The sequence below is a fragment of the Anomaloglossus baeobatrachus genome, chromosome 6, assembly GCF_048569485.1.
Source record: "Anomaloglossus baeobatrachus isolate aAnoBae1 chromosome 6, aAnoBae1.hap1, whole genome shotgun sequence".
Taxonomy (NCBI): Eukaryota; Metazoa; Chordata; class Amphibia; order Anura; family Aromobatidae; genus Anomaloglossus; species Anomaloglossus baeobatrachus.
Genome location: NC_134358.1, coordinates 436,007,419 through 436,028,944, shown reverse-complemented (window position 1 = coordinate 436,028,944; position 21,526 = coordinate 436,007,419). Strand labels below are relative to the sequence as shown.

At 44.4% G+C, this 21,526-nt stretch overlaps 1 protein-coding gene across 1 annotated transcript in view; it reads right to left on the bottom strand.

Moving 5' to 3' along the window:
- CAPN7 (calpain 7) overlaps positions 1-21,526 on the bottom strand; it is a 155,398-nt gene that overhangs the window by 42,388 nt on the left and 91,484 nt on the right. The window contains exons 11-14 of the mRNA XM_075315213.1: positions 20,735-20,841; positions 17,863-17,983; positions 11,070-11,214; positions 4,713-4,812 (exon numbers count right to left, since the gene is read on the bottom strand). Of these exons, the coding sequence (XP_075171328.1) occupies positions 4,713-4,812; positions 11,070-11,214; positions 17,863-17,983; positions 20,735-20,841 (473 nt within the window). The remainder of the gene's footprint in view (positions 1-4,712; positions 4,813-11,069; positions 11,215-17,862; positions 17,984-20,734; positions 20,842-21,526) is intronic.

Genomic DNA, 21,526 nt, shown 5'->3' with positions numbered 1-21,526 from the left:
TCAAGATATGCCCACATCCATCCTGCTCAAGATATGCCCCCATCCATCCTGCTCATGAAATGCCCCCATCCATCCTGCTCATGAAATGCCCCCATCCATCCTGCTCATGAAATGCCCCCATCCATCCTGCTCATGAAATGCCCCCATCCATCCTGCTCATGAAATGCCCCCATCCATCCTGCTCATGAAATGCCCCCATCCATCCTGCTCATGAAATGCCCCCATCCATCCAGCTCATGATATGCCCCCATCCATCCTGCTCATGAAATGCCCCCATCCATCCTGCTCATGAAATGCCCCCATCCATCCTGCTCATGAAATGCCCCCATCCATCCTGCTCATGAAATGCCCCCATCCTGGTAAATGGCGTGTATCCTGTGGCACAGGAAAAAAAAAATAAACGTTTATACTTACCCTTCCTCACTCCCTGAAGCACCGATCTCTGTCTCAGCTGCAGCGCCGCTGTGTGGAGCCGTCACCGGTGTCTGCAGCATCGCGTCTTCCTGTCTGTGCCGGCGGTAAGCTGATCGATTCTGGTGGATACTAGCGGCGCGCACCGCGATGACGTCATCGCGGTGCGCGCCGCTAGTGTCCAGATCAGCTGACCGCCGGCACAGACAGGAAGACGCGATGCTGCAGGGGGGCGGCTCCACACACGGTGACGGGTGAGTACACTGATTCACTGCACCCCGCGCTGATAATGATGCACGGGGGGCAGTGAATACAGCCGCACATGATCACTCCAGGCTGTAGTTGCCAGGGGTGATCACGGCCGGCTGCTAATTATGCACGCACCCCACCCCCCGCCCACCTATCACCCCGCCCACCTGTCAGCGCCGGTTTCCTTGAGAGATGATGGGCGGGAGGATGGGCGTGCATATGTAATGAGCGGGCCCACGTGGTCACGGCAGGCTGTTACAGCCTGCTCGTGCCGCCGATGACCCGCTGCACCCTCATTCCCCGCAGCCTTATAGTCAGACCATAAGACGCACCCCCCACTTTCCCCCAACATTTGGGGGGAAAAAAGTGCGTCTTATGGTCCGAAAAATACGGTATAAGTGGCAAAAAACAGTTTTCAACAAAAACATACTACATAACATTTGTGCAGTCTATGAATTTGTTCTAAGAAATAGAATTGCCTCCATCAGATCCTTCTTCGCAGAGGACCTCAAATCTGACCTAATAATTTTAAAGGCTAGAGAACAATCTCTCTACAGTAACTTGGGTTGGAGGCAAAGCTGTAACCACATGGGCAACATCTCTAACAATTTCCGGGTATAAAGAAATTGCCTCATGAACAGTCAGTTTTGATGAACGGTTGAATTTTTCTATTTCTTTGAGAGCAAGTGAAAAATGTTACTAAAATCTGGTCAATCTGCTGCTATAGGAGACAGAGTGAAATCTTTTTCCTTGCGGCAACACTTTGCTGCTCCATGTCATCCAAATACTTGTCAAAGTTAAACTCCTCATCTGATGAGGATGAAGATATGGCAGCAGTAGCACTGTCAGTCCCCAAGTCCTCTTGCTCCTGGCAGTCCTGTAGCCGCTCATCCTAACTGCTACCTCACTCACAGCTTCTTTTCCTTTAGTAAGCTGTTGATCATCAAGCAGTATATGATGACTTGGGTCCACATAAACAGCTGCCAGAAGAATTTTACTTTCCAATAGCTGTGTCTCTCTCCGTTTCATTGAAGCAGAAATGCGATCTGCGATTAACACTAGAACTACTGATGTAGTCATTTTGACTACATTGCACCATGTATTTCTATATAGGTGTCACAAGTCCAGTAGTTCTAGAGTTAAACCTCCTCTTTGGGACAGGCAATGCCAGGAGTTAAATCCTCAGCTTGTAATTTTTTAGTCACGGTAAATGGGTGATTAAGCAATTCCTTTAATTCAGCCACCTGAGTCCATTGACCTTCATTTAAGGTTGCTTGAGGGTTCACCATATCTATAAAGAAACGATTTTAGTTCAAGCAATCGCTCAGTCATTAAATAAGTGCTGCCTCACCGAGTGGCTTGATCAACAATTGCCCCTTTCCCAGCACGTCTCTTCAAGATGGAATCAATTTTAGGGGCTCTTGGGGCAATAACCAACTTCCTCACTTTTCCAATCAGATTTCCAGTATGTCCGCCCAGTTTCACACATACGGCTTTTCGCCGGTTTGGCGGATGTGGCGCACGCCAGTACGATACAGTACAGTGGCAGTGCCACAATTTCCGGGTCACATGCTCCAGTCACATGAAAGCATGTGACCGTCGTTTGTCGAGCTGCCACTGTACTGTATACACTGTACTGGAGTGCGCCGCATCCGCCAAACCGGCGAAAAGACGGATGTGTGAAACCGGGGTCCCTCTTGCAGACTATCTTTTATTGCCAGCTGCAGCGTGTGCACAACACAGCGCATGTGATGAATATGAAAGTGTTTTGAAGCAGCTAATTCTAAAGTATCATTTTGCTGTTCTTCTGTTGTAATATCTGCTTGTTCCTCAGTTACATGAACAGCACTGTGGCCCTCCATCTCACACATACTAAATCCTAAATTTTCTTCTAGCTGTTGTTCATTACTCTCATTCATCAGTTTAATTGTACTTATGTTTGAAGCATTGTTCGTTACAATGGCAAGAACCGGTTCTTTTTTTGCGTTCCTAATCTTGCAGAACTTTTTCCACTAAGGCCTGGAGAAACTGGCCGGTGTGATGAGCTTTACTATCTTTTGCTGCCAGTGTCTTGCTAACAATTTCTTTCTTGTCACAAACATATCGAACATTGATGGCAAAATAATTCAGTGAAATGCAGTGACTCCGGGCATCCCAGCAAAGGCAATGGGTTTCAAGATAAGACATTCAGACACAGCGTTTTGTGATGATCCTCACACACAATGAGCAGTCAGTTTGTGGCGGTTTTCTAATCTGCTTTTGCTATTGAAAGAATTATTTATGAGCTCAAAATCCTTTCAGGTGATGCGGTTTTTTAAAAAGCTGATCTGCATTTGCAGCTGAAAAACGTATCCTCAAAAATCGCAGCAAAAACGCTGTGTTTGAATGCAGCCTTAGATCAGGAATAGAAAAGACATTTATAGGACATTTCATACGTTTCCCAAATTCCTATGAAAAAAAATTTCATTACACTCTGCATTGCACTACTGACCCCAATTTATTATATATTTTAGGAGTCGTTGCATTTTATACCGACTCCACGACTCCGTCTCCATAGCCCTGCAATGTTGGTGGAGGGGTCACATACACCTGATGTTTGATGTGACCTCACAGAAAGAAGTCCATTGAAGTCAGGTGAGTGTGGAGGCCACTCCACGCAGCCACCATTCCCAATGACTTGTAGGAAGGTCACCATGAGGTATCTCTTCACGTTCGCAGCCTTGTGAGAGTTTTACACGTTCTAATCATAGCATTTCTGTATGCAAGGTGTCGATTCGTATTGAATGGCTGATGCCCTACAACTTAATAATTCCCTTTTTTTTTTCCTCTATCTCGTTCCGTTTGAGATAAAAATGCTAACTCCGTTGTTCGCCACCAGGTGGAGCTATAGGTGGTTTCATTGTGTAGTGCATGGCTCCTTTACTACACCTAGACACCACTTCTATGCTTATAGCTGCCGCCATTCTCAAGTTAATGGCGGTGGATAGGATATGGGTGGACACACTGTCAGTACAGACCAAAAGTTTGGACACACCTTCTAATCTCTAGAACAACTGCTAAGAGGGGACTTTATGCAGCAGGACTTCATGGTAAAATAGCTGCTAGGAAACCACTGCTAAGGACAGACAACAAGCAGAAGAGACTTGTTTGGGCTAAAGAACACAAGGAATGGACATTGACCAGTGGAAATCTGTGCTTTGGTCTGAGGAGTCCAAATTTTAGATCTTTGGATCCTACCACCGTGTCTTTGTAGAAAAGGTGAACGAATGGACTCTACATGCCTGGTTCCCATCGTGAAGCATAGAGGAGGAGGGTGTGATGGTGTGGGGGTGCTTTGCTGCTGACAATGTTTGGGATTTATTCAAAATTGAAGGCATACAGAACCAGCATGCCTACCACAGCATCTTGCAGTGGCGTGCTATTCCATCCGGTTGGCGTTTAGTTGGACCATCATTTATTTTTCAACAGGACAATGACCTCAAACACACCTCCAGGTTGTGTAAAGGCTATTTGACTAAGAAGGAGAGTGATGGGTGCTACGCCAGATGACCTGATCTCCACAGTCACCAGACTTGAACCCAATCGAGATGGTTTGGAGTGAGCTGGACCGCAGAGTGAAGGCAAAAGGGCCAACAAGTGCTAAGCATCTCTGGGAACTCCTTCAAGACTATTAGAAAACCATTCCGGTGACTACCTCTTGAAGCTCATCAAGAGAATGCCAAGAGTGTGCAAAGTAGTAATGAAAGCAAAAGGTGGCTACCTAAAATATAAGACATATTTTCAGTTGTTTCACACTAAGTATTTCATTCCACGTTTTAATTCCTAGTTTTGATGCCTTCAATGTGAATCTACAATTTTTAGAGTCTTGAAAATGAAGAAAACTCTTTGAATGAGAAGGTGTGTCCAAACTTTTGGTCTGCACTGTAAATATATATATATATATATATATATATATATATATATATATATATATATATAATCTGTTTCTTTTTTCCTTTTTTTTCCTTTCTGACTGTACAGTGTATAACCTTGGTGGCTGTTTTGTCACCTACCTGTGAATACAGGTTGATTCTTTGAAAAGACTTGGATTCCAGCTCAAATAAATGACATCGTAATACTGACACAGGTCATCAAACGTGATCCAGAAAATACCTAGAATAATAATTACATTTATTAGGCATCAGTTGCTGGTGACTTGACAGTTTTTTTTTTTATTCCCAAACCTCTAAGTGGAGTTGGAGAAATTCCTCTCCTGGAAGCCTAACCCATGATTGTATGGTGACCTCTGTAGGACATGCTGTGTAACTGTCTTAGAGAGCCTGAAATATGGCAAATCTACATTCCTCATACTAGTAAATTTAGTAAACAAGTAATGTAAAAAAATATTAGAACTAAAAAAAAAGATTATAGACCTGTTACTTGCTCACAAAATGGAGTAAAATCCATGAGTTCCCCCGATTTTCCACTCTTTTCTGTTTTGCGCTGCATTACTTAAATCGAGGAGATATTCAAATTTGTTTCTTTTGGAGCACAGAATGTGAAATCTCTGCTTGGAGTCCCACTGGACAATTCTCTAGAGTTGCATCATCACCCCTCCCTCTCAGACACTGCCAATTACAGCTTCGCTGCAAATCTATTGCACTTGTAGTCTCAGACTTTGCCAAACTGTGATTGACAACGTCAGGGAGGGAGATGTGAAGGCATACGCCCCCAGAGAAGACTCTGAAGAAATGCCCAGTTGGTCTGCAAGCAGAGTCACATAGATCATTCCAGAAGAAGCAAATAAGTGAAGCAGGGCAAGACAGAGGAGAGCTAGAATGAGCTGTAATGAGATGTAAAACAAAGTTTTACAAGGTATTTCAATCAATTTTTTAGAGCAAGTGACAGGACCTCTTTAACCCCTTCACCCCCGGCCACTAAAACACCCTAATGACCGGGCATTTTTTGCAATTCTGACCAGTGTCACTTTGACAGGTTATAACTCTGGAACGCTTCAACGGATCCTGGCGATTCTGAGATTGTTTTTTCGTGACATATTGTACTTCATGTCAGTGGTAAATTTAGGCGATATTTTTTGCATTTGTGAAAATTTAGGAAATTGTGCGAAAATTTTGAAAATTTCGCAATTTTCAAACTTGAAAATTTATTCCCATAAATCTGAGAGATATGTCACACAAAATAGTTACGAAATAACATTTCCCACTTGTCTACTTTACATCAGCGCAATTTTCGAAAGAAATTTTTTTTCGTTAGGAAGTTAGAAGGGTTCAAAGTTCATCAGCAATTTCTAATTTTTCCAACAAAATTTACAAAATAATATTTTTAGGGACCACATCACATTTGAAGTGACTTTGAGAGGCCGAAGTGACAGAAAATACCCAAAAGTGACCCCATTCTAAAAACTGCACCCCTCACACTGCTCAAAACCACATCAAGAAGTTTATTAACCCTTTAGGTGCTTCACAGGAACCAAAGCAATGTGGAAGGAAAAAATGAAAATTTTACTTTTTAAACACAAAAATGTTACTTTAGCCATAAAATTTTCATTTTTACAAGGGAGAAAAGAGAAAGTGCACCCTACAATTTATTGTGCATTTTGTCCTGAGTACGCTGATACCCCATATGGGGTAAAAATCAATTGTTTGGGTGCACGGCAGAGGTCGAAAGGCAAGGAGCGCCATTTGAATTTTTGAACGCAAAATTAGCTGCACTTAGCGGACGCCATGTCGGGTTTGAAGACCCCCCTGAGGTGCCTAAACAATGGAGCTGCCCCACAAGTGACCCCATTTTGGAAACTAGAGCCCTCAAATAATTTTTCTAGATGTTTGGTGAGCACTTTGAACACCTGGGGGCTTCACAGAAGTTTATAACGTTGAGCCGTGAAAAGAAAAAATTTTTTTTTTTGCAACAAAACTGTTGCTTCAACTAGGTAGCTTTTTTTTTCACAAGGGTATCGGGAAAAAATGCAACATAAAATGTATTGTCCATTTTCTCCTGAGTACGCAGATACCTCATATGTGGTAGAAATCAAATGTTTGGGCACACGGCAGATCTCGAAAGGGAAGGAGCGCCATTTGAATTTTTGAACGCAAAATTAGCTGCACTCATTAGCGGACACCATGTCAGGTTTGAAGACCCCCTGAGGTGCCTAAACAATGGAGCTCCCCCACAAGTGATCCCATTTTGGAAACTAGAGCCCTCAAATAATTTTTCTAGATGTTTGATGAGCACTTTGAACACCTGGGGGCTTCACAAAAGTTTATAAAGTTGAGCTGTGAAAATATTTATTTTTTTTTTTTTTACCACAAAACTGTTGCTTCAACTAAGTAGCTTTTTTTTCCACAAGGGTATCAGGAAAAAATACACCATGAAATTTATAGTGCATTTTTTCCTGAGTACGACGATACCTCATATGTGGTGGAAAGTAATTGTTTGGGCGCATGGCGGGGCTCAGAAGAGAAAAAGCACCATTTGACAGCAAAATTTGTTTGAATCATTAGCGGATACCATGTCACGTTTGGAGACCCCCTGAGGTGCCTAAACAGTCGAGCTCCCCCACAAGTGACCCCATTTTGGAAACTAGACCCCTCAAGGAGTTTATCTAGATGTTTGGTGAGCCCCAAGGGGCTCCACAGAAGTCGATAATGTTGAGCCATGAATACAATTTTCTTTTGTTTTACCACAGAACTGTTACTTGAACCAGGTAGCTTTTTTTTCACAAGGGTATCAGGAGAAATTGCACAATACGTTTTATGGTGCATTTTTTCCTGAGTACGCAGATACCTCACATGTGGTGGAAAGCAATTGTTAGGCGCATGGCGGGGCTCAGAAGAGAAAGGCACCATTTGACAGCAAAATTGGTTGGAATCATTAGCGGACGCCATGTCACGTTTTTAGACCCCCCTATGGTGCCTAAACAGTGGAGCTCCCCCACAAATTACCCCATTTTGGAACTAGACCCCTCAAGGAATTGATCTAGATGTTTAGTGAGCCCCTTGTACCCCCAGGGGCTCCACTGAAAGTTGATAACGTTGAACCGTGAACATTATTTATTTTTTTTAAATTTTTGCAGCAACAAGGTAGCTTTTTTTTTCTTTTTACAACGGTATCAGGAAAAAATGCACCATAAAACGTATTGTGCAATTTTTCCCCGAGTGCGCAGATACCTCATATGTGGTGGAAATCAATTGTTTGGGCGCATGGCGGGGCTCAGAAGACAAGGAACGCTATTTGACTTTTCAAACGCACAGACGCAGTGCACTGATCGGCCGCTGCAGGCAGCACGGTCGGATGAGATACAAAAAGCGCTGGGGATACGGGAAAAAAAAAAAAAAAAAAAAAAAAAAAGTCACGCCAAAAATTGAGCAGGGATGCTGATCCGCGCTCAGCGGGACGCACGTACAGATGCGATACTTTTTTTCCGTATCCCCGACGCTTTTTGTATCGCATCAGTCCGTGCGTCCCGCCGAGGGCTGATCAGGGTTGCACATAACGGATCGGCATCCCCTGCTCAATTTTTGGCGTGACAAAAAGCATCGGAGATACGGAAAAAAAAGTCACGCCAAAAATTGAGCAGGGATGCCGATCAGTTATGTGCATCCCTGATCAGCCCTCGGTGGGACGCACGGACTGATGCGATACAAAAAGCGTCGGGGATACGGAAAAAAAAGTATCGCATCAGTCCGTGCGTCCCGCCGAGGGCTGATCAGGGATGCACATAACGGATCGGCATCCCTGCTCAATTTTTGGCGTGACTTTTTTTTCCGTATCCCCGATGCTTTTTGTCACGCCAAAAATTGAGCAGGGATGCCGATCCGTTATGTGCATCCCTGATCAGCGCTCGGCGGGACGGATGCGATACAAAAAGCGTCGGGGATACGGAAAAAAGTCCCGCCGAAAACTGACCACGGATGCAGATACGTTATCTGCATCCCTGATCAGCGCTCGGCGGGACGCACGAGGTGTAAAAATGGACAGGGGATAGAGGAAAAAAAAGAAAAAAAAAAAAAAGTTATACTCACAGTACCCAGAGGCTTAGCAGGAGGAACAGCTTTACAGCAGCTTCAGGCAGGAAGTTGGACAGCTCAGCAGAAGACCCAGGAAGAAGGACCCAGCGATGGAGGCAGATGTGATCGGCCGGTGAAGACAGGTAAGAGGACGTCGGGGGGACAGCAGAGGTCAGGGGGACAGCAGAGGGGGGGGGAAACAGAGGAGGAGGGAGATACCGGAGGAGCTGCAGAATAGAGATCACAGGGGAGGCCGGCAGATTGGGATGTCGGGGGGCAGATCAGGATGTCGGGGGGGCAGATCGCAGGGGGGCACGGGCAGGGGCCATTACGGGAGCGCGCAGGGGCTGCAAGGAGAGCAGAGGAGGAGGGAGATACCGGAGGAGCTGCAGAATAGAGATGGCGGGGGGCACGGGCAGGGGCCATTACGGGAGCGCGCAGGAGCAATCACAAGAGCGCGCAGGGGCTGCAAGGATAGCAGAGGAGAGGAGGAAGGAGATACCGGAGGAGCTGCAGAATAGAGATGTCGGGGGGGGGCAGATCGGGATGTCGGGGGGGAAGGGGGGGGCAGATCGGGATGTCGGGGGGGGGGCAGATCGGGATGTCGGGGGGGGGGGGCAGATCGGGATGTCGGGGGGGGCAGATAGGGATGTCGGGGGGGGGCAGATCGGGATGTCGGGGGGGGCAGAATAGAGATGTCGGGGGGGGGGCAGATCGGGATGTCGGGGGGGGCAGAATAGAGATGTCGGGGGGGGGCAGATCGGGATGTCGGGGGGGGGCAGATCGGGATGTCGGGGGGGGGGGGCAGATGGGGATGTCGGGGGGGGGGGGGCAGATGGGGATGTCGGGGGGGGGGCAGATCGGGATGTGGGGGGGGCAGATCGGGATGTCGGGGGGGGGGCAGATCGGGATGGTCGGGGGGGGGCAGAATAGAGATGTCGGGGGGGGGGGGGGCAGATCGGGATGTCGGGGGGGGGGCAGATCGGGATGTCGGGGGGGGGCAGATCGGGATGTCGGGGGGGGGGCAGAATAGAGATGTCGGGGGGGGGGCAGATCGGGATGTCGGGGGGGGAAGATCGGGATGTCGGGGGGGGGAAGATCGGGATGTCGGGGGGGGGGCAGATAGGGATGTCGGGGGGGCAGATAGGGATGTCGGGGGGGGCAGATCGGGATGTCGGGGGGGGGGGCAGATCGGGATGTCGGGGGGGGGGGGCAGATCGGGATGTCGGGGGGGGGCAGATCGGGATGTCGGGGGGGGCAGATCGGGATGTCGGGGGGGGCAGATCGGGATGTCGGGGGGGGGGGGGGGGGGGGGGGGGAGATCGCAGGGGGGGCACGAGCAGGAGCAATCGCAAGAGCGCGCAGGGGCTGCAAGGTCAGCACAATACTCACCGCTCCTGCTCCGTGACTGCAGCGGCAGCAGCAGCGGTGGCGTGGTACCACTAGTACCAGCCAGTGCTGCACGCTGCAGACATGTTGGGGAAGGGTCCCCAGACCAGCACAGGCGGCCACCGGCAGATCAGACCGCCCCACTGCACACTGATTGGAGCGATTGCGCGTCATAGCACGATCGCTCCAACCAGTGCTGCAGGGGCTGGGGGGCGGCATGTTTGAGATCCACCTATGATCTGCTGTACCTGCTACAGCACATCATAGCCGGATCTCACAGTATCGCACTATTTTCGGCATTATTTTTACCGAAATCAGTGCGAAAGATGTGGTTGGCGGTTCAGATTTGAACAGCCAATCACATCGATCGTCGATGGGGGGTGGCGATGTCACCCCCCATGGGGTGAAGCAAAGGTCCCCTGCTGTAAGAAACAGCAGGGGACATCATTTGAAAGCCGTTGCTATGGCCACGGCAATCAAATGAACTTTAGGCTGTAAAATTACGTCCCTGGTCGTTAAGTCACGTTAAAATAGGACGTAATTTTACTGCCCTGCGGTCGTGAAGGGGTTAAAAAGAGAGAAGGCACAAAATAATCATGAATTTTTTTCTGTCATAAGTATAACCCTTCATCCTCAGTCGCATATCTATTTTTCCCCATACAGCTCCGAGACTCGACTCCAAAAATGTTCAATATGGTGGAACCCTTTTGAAGTCAATAATAGGGATCAACAGATCGTGTCAATAGCCCCACACAGCGTATTGTTTGCCCCTCCAATAGTAAGTCAAGAGGTTTCTTGGTTTGTATTTACCTTAAATTGGGTTCCTCAATCCATCCCTAAAAGCAGTACCCCTACTTTGCTACTGTCCCAGAACGTCCTCTGTTGTCACTGCAGTCTCCTACCAAGTAACTTCCCAGCAGTGATATCATGACTCCCATCTGCCAGCCTTACGGTAGTCTCAAGAAGACCTCCTTAGTGACTTTGTCCTTAGTTATCACGAGAATTAAAAATTACCATTGTCAATTTTTTGGGCAGTCCGTGGGTCAAAGTTTAGGTATTTTTGTAACTCTGGGGTCCAGCTTCTCTCATCTTTCTCACAAAAACGACCTTTCCACCGTAAATGACTCCATGGATTCTTCAACTGGAGAAACCGCAATGACTGTAAAATAATAATAAAAATACTAAGAAAAGCTACATGTAACAATAGCTAATACTAAAAATTAGCTGTAACTGTTGTGTCTTAGGACCGTCAATATAACTTGCATAATTGACCCACTCAAACCTCTAGGATCAGGGTCACACCTAGCCTGGTGTGAAATCCAATCCTTAAAGAATTTGTCCCCTACTCAAACAACCTCTTCTCAACTCATCGACAGGACCGAACATGTAACATACATTTCTGACACATCAAGAAGGGGTAATCTGTGCTTCCAAAAGGCACTTCTAAAATTAAATCACAGAACAGAACTCTAGATCGTACTAAGGCCTGACTTCAGTATGGCAGAGCCCTCTGGAGTGGACTGCATTTTCTGCATGGCTTTATATAGTTCGTGATTACACTAGAAAATAACCCTAAAAAACATTTGAGATTGCATAAGCAAATACAATTGATACAATTTACTACTTGCTATTCACTTCTGATAGAGACTATATGGGAGAAAGGACTGTTTTGCCTTATCCCCTTAAGGACTGAGCCACTTTGTACGTTAATGACCAAGACTCATTTTTCAAATCTGTCAGTCACTTTATGAGGATAACTCAGGAAGGCTTGAAGATATCACAGTGATTCAGAGAGTGTTTTTTAGTGACAAGTTGTAAACTTTGCTCAATATTATTTGCGTTTATTTATTAAAACATTGAAAATTTGGCAAACATTTTTGAAACGTTCACCATTTTCAAACTGAATTTTATGCTCTTAAACCAGATATTTATACCACACAAAATAATTAAAGGGAATCTGTCAGGAGGTTCTTGTGCTATGTAAGCTGAGGACAGCATGCTGTAGGGGTTAAAACCCAAAAATCAACTGCGCTTCTGTTGTCAGGCACCATGCTGTTGTTTACTTAATCTAAAGACAATTACTTGGTGATTATCATTGCTGTGACTAGGTGGCTCATGCCATGTTGTCCAGACGCCCTCCTGTGATTGACACCACATTGTTAATGTACAATCTCTATTGAAAGCCTGGTGTGGGCGGGACAGCTCTCAGATTATATGAGAATGGCTGCAGCCAGTAAACTAAGTGATACATCGTTTGATATAAGCCAGCTTTACACCTTACAATTAGGTGTGCGATCTCGTATGCGATGTGACACGCCCAGGTCGCATATGCGATTTAATGAGAACACACGTAGGTCGTTTATTTGCTGTCACACGTGTGTTAGTAGTCTTTTTTTTAAATGATAAATATTGTGTGCGATCTTTTAGATCATGTGTTTTCTGACGTATGCATTGTGCACCTTTTTTTAAATTTAAATTACAACCATCAATTGACGCAATTACGTTATTTTTTTGTTTTATAAAATACACCAGAACTATGTGCGTTGCATTCAAGACTATTAGTGGCTTGCAATGCATGTTTAATCTGGCAACCCACTATAAAAATATCGCACGTGCGTTAAAATTGCAAATTGTTTGTGTTTTTTGTTTTTTTCCTTTTGTCATTCTTGTTTTTGTAACTTGCTAGGTAATGGCTTGATTTTAATAATGTTTATGAATCATGGCAGTGTTTCAAGGCATTGCAGGATGCCATTTAAAGAGAGATTTAGCCGTAACACAAGTGCGATTATTTAAATGTATGGGGATGGGTGTAAAAACTTGACGTTCAACAACACACCCGCACAGCTTCTGACGTATAAAAGTTGGATTTGCAAAACCGTATAATGGTTGTCACACGTTTCAATTGACTATGTTCGTACAACAAAACGTCCAATGTATGAGGAATAAACGACGTGTATGCGATCACCGTATTTGCGTTCAATCTTGATCGCACGTAGGTGTCGCACGCAAATACGTCATGAACAATGCCGGCTGTGCGTCACTTACAACTTGACCCCGACGATGGATTGAAAGATCTATTGAAGCGTGTAAAGCAGGCTTAAGAGTCTCTTTGCCTACATCATGTTGCTTTCAGATGAGGTAGCAAAAACCAGCTGAGAGATTCCCTTTAGTGATTACCATTTACCACGTATCTACATTACATCAGTGTCATCTTTGCAATAACACTTATTTTTTTTTTGTTTGGAAGTTATAAACTATTAAAAGTTTATTAGCAATTTCTCCTTTTCCCCCCAAAATTTACAAAACCAAATTTGTTTAGGGACCTCATCACATTTGACGTGACTGAGTAGCTTACGCGACAGAAAATACCAAAAAGTGACACTATTTTAAACTGCTCCCCTCAAAGAGATCAAAACCAAACTACCGAGTGGGCGCATGACAGGGCTCAAAAGCGAAAGCACGTCATTTGACTTTTGGAACAGAAAATTAGCTGGAATAGATAGCGGACTCCATGCTGTGATTTCAGAGCCCCTGATGTGCCTAAACAAAGGAAATCCCCCACAAGTGACCCAATTTTGGAAACTATACACCTCAAGGAATTGATTTAGATGTGTATTGAGCACTTTGAACCCCTTAGGTGCAATCACATAATTTTTTAACGTTGAGCCAAGAAAATGGAAAAATACATTTTTCCTACGAAAATGTTGCTTTAGCCACAAAATTTTGAATTTCTACAAGGTAACAGGAGAAAATGGACTGTCCCATAAGTTGGGCAATTTCTCCTCAGTACACTGATAACCCATATGTGATGGAAAACTACTGTTTGGGCACATGGCAGGGTTCAGATGGGAAGGAGCACCATTTAACTTTAAAGGCCACTTTACACGTTGCAACATCGCTAGCGATCGCACCCACCCCCGTAGTTTTGTGCGTTACGGGAAAAATTGCTGCCCATGGCGAACAATATCGCCGGTAGGCGTCACACATACTTACCTTCCCAACGACGTCACTGTGGCTAGTGAACAACCTCTTTTTTAAGGGGGCGGTTCGTGCGACATCAGAGCGACATCACAGCAGACCACCAATAGAAGCGGAGGGGCGGAGAGCAGCCGCATGAATGTCACTCCCACCTCGTTGCCAGAGGACGCAGGAACACTGTTCGTCATTCCCGGGGTGTCACACTTAGCGATGTGTGCTGCCTCAGGAACGGCGAACAACCTGCGTCCTGAACGAGCAACGATATTTTGAAAATGAACGAAGTGTCAACAATCAACGATTTGGTGAGTATTTGGGATAGTTAGAAGTCGCTCATAAGTGTCACACACAACGACGTCGCTAACGAGGCCGGATGTGCGTCACGAATTCAGTGACCCCGGCGACATTTCGTTAGCCATGTCGTTGCGTGTAACGAGGCCTTAAAAGTTCAAAATTGGCTGGAATAGATAGCGGCCACCATGTCGCTTTTGCAGAGCCCCTGATGTGCCTATACAGTGGAAACCTCACAGAAGTGACCCTATTTTGGAAACTGCCCCCTTTTGGGGATTTATCTACAAGTGTGGCGAGCATCTTAAACCTGCAAATTCTTCACAAAAGTTTAAAACAAGGACTGTGAAAATGAAAAATTATTTCCCCCAAAATGTTGTTTTAGCTCCAAATGTTTCATTTTCATAAAAGAGAAAATGAATCACATAATTTGTTGTGTAATTTTTCCTGAGTACAGGGGATACACCATATATGTTTAAAAATGCTCGTTTGTGCACATGGCAGGGCTTGGAAGGGAAGGGACGCAATTTGATTTTTGGAGTGCAAAATTGCCTGGAGTAGATTGTAGACGCCATGTCGCATTTGGAGAGCTGCCAAGGTTCCCAAAAAAAAAACAGAAACCCACCAAAAGTTACACCATTTTGGAAACTACATCCCTCAAGGAATATACCTATGGGTGTGGTGAGCATCTTGAACCCACAGGTGTGTCACAGAATTTTATAATATTGGGCAGTGAAAATGAAATATTAAGTTTTATTCAATAAAAATGATGCTGAAGACCCAAATTCGTAATTTTGACATGGGTAACAGGTGAAAATGGAACACAAAATGTATTATGCAATTTCTCCCGAGTACGGCAATATCCTCATATGTGGTTGGAAACTACTTTTCAGGCACAGTGCAAAGCTCAGAAGAGAAGGAGCGCCATTTTGGAGTGCAGATTTGGCTGGAATGCTCTGCGGGTGTCAGTGACATGGCATCATTTCCTGCCCCTGTCTGCCTGCCTAGCCTTCCTCCCCCTGTCTCAGCCATAGACTTTAATTCTGGGGCCTGGACTTTAGCATTTATCAGTATTGCAGCAAACTCCTTACTAAGTTGACGTCAGAGCCTGTACATAGTGCTATCTCGAGCGCCATCTTTATGAAGACACGGTCTTCCTTCATTGGACTGATGAATACGCGTTATGAGAGGGTGGCGAATGCGCCCTCGCATCCTCAGCTCTAGTGACCGTGGGAGCTTGCGCGTTCACAAAAGACGACCGCCCGCCCCCAAGATCAGCTCCCTGCACGTGACCACAGTCTGCACCCAGAAGACGAGCCACACACTTCAGAGGAGACCGGTGAGTTGATTTTGGGGGCGGTCTCCACTTCTGCTGTGATCAAGCGTGCTCTTGCGATCACAACCAAAGCTGAGGATGTGAGGGCGCATGCGTCGGCCTCGCATCGCGCATCCATCAGTCCAATAAAGGAAGGCAGAGTTCTCCCAAAGATGATACTCAAGATAGTTCACCTTAGTGAAGAGTTTGCTGCAATACTGATAAATGCTACTGAGCAGGTGTCGAAATTAAAGTCTATAGTGGTGACAGGCGGAGGAAAGCCAGGCAGGCAGACATGGGCGAGAATAGATAGCAAGACCAGACCCCATATTCCCGCCCCTGTTGCACCTGTCAATCAAATAGCAATGCATTGCTGTACCTTTACTTGCACATATTACTGTAATAAAATCTCCAATTTCAGAACTGAACAGATGCCTGGATTCAGCATCCGAGTGCCAGTATAGCACTGGCTTTACCTTACACATGAAAATTCTGCTGGCTGGTTCTCTTTAATTGATGATTTGTGAGAGGGAGAGAGTATATTATTAACTTTTATCCACTGTGAACTGCTGCAAAACACTTATTTACTGTTCATTGTATGCATTGTTACTGACCAGCCACAAGAGGCCGCTGTTTTGCATCTGCATTCAACTGTTTGGTTGCTATAGCAACATCTCAACGAACTTCTACACTGGACTTGGAGAGCGGAGGAGGTGCTGTGTGTGAGCTGCAGGGAAAGTGAGAGGTGTGCGTAACAGAAAGGAGCCGCCGCAGAGACACAAGCGAATAGGGAGAAGATTCATGTTGGAGTTTAGCTAGGAGGATCACGACACGTGTGAGCAGCATCCTGTGCCCAAGAGTCACCATTCTGCAGTTGCTGGCTATACTGGTTCATCTGAGAGGATCTCCAGGTCTCTTATTATAACAGCTGGACACCATAATACCCGGGTATTGGGCCCAGGACTACGTGCACGCTACACTTTATGTTTTGGTACCAAAACACCTAAGGCTATGTTCACACAGGGCATCTTTTGGTGCGTTTTTGAGGTCACAAAGATGCACCAAAATGCATGCATTTCCTTCTCCCAGCAAAGTCAATGAGATTTCTATTTTGCTGTCCACACTGGGCATCTTTTGTTGGCTGCATCTTGGCTGCGTTTTTAAAGATGCAGCATGTCCATTCTTTTTGCGTTTTCACCACGTTTTTGAGCCCTTCCAGTCAATAGATTTGACTTAAAAAAATGCATTGGGCATAAAGCAGTAAAAAGTGTCAAAAACACATTGCGTTTTTGGTGCATTTTAAGATGCACTGACAAAAAAGATGCTGCATGTGAACAAATCCTTACTGTTCTGGTTAGGCCAACTATACACACAGTAAGACTTGCCGGCTCTGCTGTGTCAGTTTGTCAGTTACATTTAAAACCTTAAAGGGACAGCGCCACACGTTTGCACTGACTGTTGCTTTAGAAGGTTTCCAGGACTGTGTTGAGGAGCTGTGTGGTCTGTCTTCCCACTTTTACCATCTGTCTTCTCTGTGAGGCTTCAGCACTTAAGGTTATTTAGGGGGTTTATGGGATTTCTCTGTGTTCAGGTGGATAAGTTGTAAGCTCTTGTGTTGCACCACTGGTAGGGCGTGTTCTCACACACACACTTCCTCCTGCTTTCCAGAAAGATTACCAGATATTAGGCGACTGTCCAGACAGTCCCTTTATTAGGCAAAGGTTGGTGAGAAGGAGACATATCGCCGCTACGGGTGGCACAGCACAGGGGTGTCAGTCTTAGGCTATTTATATTATAATATATATATATATATATATATATATTTATTTCTGATCTATGGATGCCTCTCTGTTTTTGTAAAGTAATGCAGCTACATATTAAAGAGCTGTAATTCTTAAACCTTTACTCCAGTTAGGAAGTGAATACCCTGAAATTAAAGCAAAGAATCTGCACTTTAAGCCCATATTGATTATATAACTGTATCTTGTATTTGTATATAAAAATGCAAAAACTTGCTACTTGTGTTACTGTCCAAATATTTCTGGCCCTAACTGTAGCTCTCTTACAGTAATAAATAAGTGAATTTGCATTATTTGACAGATCGTTTCTATAGGTTCTAAGATTAAATACATACATTAGTGCAGCACAAGGGTACCACTAGGGGGCTCTCATTAACTGCACACAAACAGCAGTGTCCTCTGACACATGAAAGTATAAAATGCAACAAACCTTGTGTTCTCTGATGTCCAAGACGGCGTATGCGTGAGTAGGCACCAAGCCCCATTTCTCACCCTCTTCCTCAGTCATCACGCCTGTAGCTGTAGTAATTAGCACATCACCTTTGTGAAATCTAAAAGAAGCACACACAATCTGTTTCACATAATATGTGATTATCAACTTATCTCTTATTTGCTTGGAACATTTTCCCTAGCAGTAAAAGGTTTTCCAGCCATGATTGCAGCAGAGTCTTTATCACAGTGCCAGGTGTAAAGGGTCACTTTTTTTGTTAAAAACCTTTATGTTAGAGGTAAAAAATTAAGAATAGTGCAAAGTGTTAAGGAGGTTGTCGGAACAAAACATTTTTGTCCCCGAGGGATGGAATATACAGAGAATAAAAAAACAAACAGTCACCTGCACCTAGCGCAGTCACCCGGATCCAGTGCAGGCTGCTCCTCTGTCCAGAGATAGGAAGCACTGATGTCGCTGCTCCACCAACTGCTGCGGCGACTTAAACAGCGCATCATTGGATGGTTTATGATGATGCGCTGCTCAGTCACCTGGCCACTACAGGCAAGGTTACAGCGGTCTGGTTGCTGGTAGAACGCCGACATCACCGTTTCCAGACTGCACAGAAAGACACGCACTTAGGCCCCTTTCACACGTCCATTAAAAAAATGCACATGTGGCACGTTACGTTTTGACCATCCATGTGCTATATGTGCGACACATCATGGAAAAAAAATATGTATGACGATGAAATTAATGATTATGTTTTGACGGTGTGCAAATATAGATAGGCAAATACATTTTACAGCTATTTGCCAGATATAAAAAAAAAAAAAAACCACAAAAAACAAAAACCAAAAAAAAGTGGGGTTCTCTCATATTTGATAACCAGCAAAGGTAAAGGAGACAGCTGTGGCTGATATTATCAGGCTGGGAAGGTCCATGGTTATTGGGCCCTTCCCAGCCTAAAAATAACAGCCCGCAGCCGCCACACAAGTGGCATACCACTGATGGGCAATCGAGAGGTGCCAGAATTGGCCCTAGTGTGGTGGCAATCAGGGTAATGGTTTAGGAGGTTGATGTCAGTTGTGTAATATCAGCTGCCATGAAGACCTAGTGTTAGTAACAAAGATGTATCAGACACCCCCTTTACTAACCCATTAAGTAAAAAGAAAATGACACAGAAAAATACCATATTTCAATAAACATTCACCAAAACATTCCCATATGTACCATTTTATTAAAAAATAAAACCTGTGTGTGCAGCTCTGCCATAGTCCACAGAATCAAATTCTGGGTCACGCTGCGCGAGACCCAGCGCCTCTGAAGAGTGGTGACATCACTAATGTTACTGCTGTTCAGGGTTCCAAGACTCACCAGGTCACTAGGTGCTGTGTGTGACTGATGAGCAGCGTGACCCAGAACTGCCTGTAAGCAAAATGTCAGAACAATGCTCCATAGCACTTTGTTAATTGGATTCGCTCTAGACTACATCGGTTCAGCTGAGAATTTTTTTTTTTATTACTTTATTACTTTTGAATAAAGTGGTGAACAAGGGTAAGTGTCTTGTTTCATTTCTCTGTGTGTGTATGTTTGTGTTTTTTCAGATAGTCAAAAAAAGGATATGACATCTGTTGGACTACAGCGAGCTGTATGAGGTTTTTTTTAATCAAATGGTAAACAAGGGAAAGTTTGGGGAGTGCTTATTCAAATAAAGTATTTTTGTGTGTCTTCTTCTCTTTTTACTTACTGGGTAATGTGGTGTTTGATAGACACCTTTCCATTATTACAACCAGGGCTTGACGCCAGCTGACACTACACAGCTGACATCAACCCCATAAACTATTACCCCAATTGCCACTGCACCATAGTAAATCGGGAAGAGCCAAGGTGAAGCACCAAATTTGGGGAATATAATGTGACGTGCCACTTCTGGGGAGGCTGCGCGCTAGGATTTTTTTTAAGCTGGAAAAGGCCCAATAACAATGGATCTCCCCAGCTTGATACTATCAGCCCACAGCTGTCTGTTTTACCTTTTCTGGTCATCAAAAATGAGAGGGATCCCATATCAGTAATTTCAATTATTTGATTGATTAATAGCTGTAAATTCTATCAGTCATCTTTGCATATCTTTAAAACACACAAAAATCTTTAATTTCTTGAATGCATTTAATTCTGGTCTGTATCACATGGACGGTACACAGATTTCATCCATGTGCTGTACATATTTTTCATGGACCCATAGACTTCTATTGGCCTTTGTCATCTGTGCTGATGTTAAAAAATGGGCATGTCTCTGTGTGGATCACATGGACACTCAATCCTTGTGAGAATCATCATAGATTTTAACGAGTATGTGTGTGAATTTATGTCCAGTATGTGAAAACGAACACTGTACAGCCGTGTCATAATAGACTGCTGGATTAAGACAGTCACTCACAATTTGCAATATTCTAGATAATATCCAACTGCTCATCTTAATAGACTCCTAACGAACCTGAACACCTTAAAAAGGAGATCACAGAAGGACCATCTTCTGAGGCCTAAGTTTTCCCCCTCCGGCCAAGAGATTAAGTTTCAGAAAGGTGGATTCCCCTAGTAAGGCATATGAAGCTGGGTTTTCAAAACTGGACATCAAAGTACCTAGCACGCCCAATTAATGGATGGACAGACGTGTATATATACCATTAATTGGATCACATCTTTCATAATTTCCACACTTAATATGATATTCCAACATGTCACACACTTTCTAATTAACTTTACAAAATCAATAAATGTAACATAAAAATAAAATAAACCTTTGTACAGAATGTCCTTTATCTACAGACATAGGTATGAGGAACATAGATGATTAGACAAGTCGTCAGTATACCTTTGGTACAACATTCTAAAAGTATTTTCTTTGTCAAAAGCCTGATTGTCCGAGTGCATAGCGATCCTCTCTGGTATCCATCCAGTCAGCGCATGCAGGTCAATGTTCTGAAAGACAAGGATAGCACAGATCCTAATTCGCTCTGTAACAAGGCTTATTAGATCATCTACCAATTCTTAAATAAGTATTTAAGGAAAAAAATATAAATACAATCATAAGGCTGTGTTCACACACTGTGTTTTTTACCTGCGTTTTTGGTCCCTTTTTGCTGCAGAAATTTCTTGAGAAATTCTTGTAACCTTTCTTTCTTAGCAAAACCTATGGCACAAAAAAATTAGCTGTGCGCACACTGCGTTTTTTTCTTAAGAAAATTCTTTCAGTAGATTTTCTTAAGAAAAAGAATGACCATGTCACTTCTTTTCTGCAGCTAACTGCGTTATTTGCCATATATAATTGGCACAATAACGCAGGGAGCAACCAGCGGTAAAAACGCACCAAAAACGCGGCAAAAACGCACCGAAAACGCGGCAAAAACGGAGGTGCGTTTTTTAACACAGGTGCACTCTTAAGAAATTTCTTAAGAAAAATCATTGTTCTAGTGTGAACATAGCCTAAAAATGCAGTAATTGTGAGGACGCAGCGATTTCTTTTTTCCCCTTGTGACAAATAATGAACTAGAAGCCAAACTATGAAAAATCTGGCACAGTAAGGAATAGGATAATCAGGTTGCGCCGCTTGACTAAGATACATTGAATCAAGAGTCCTTCCAATGGGCAATGCTCCAATGTATTG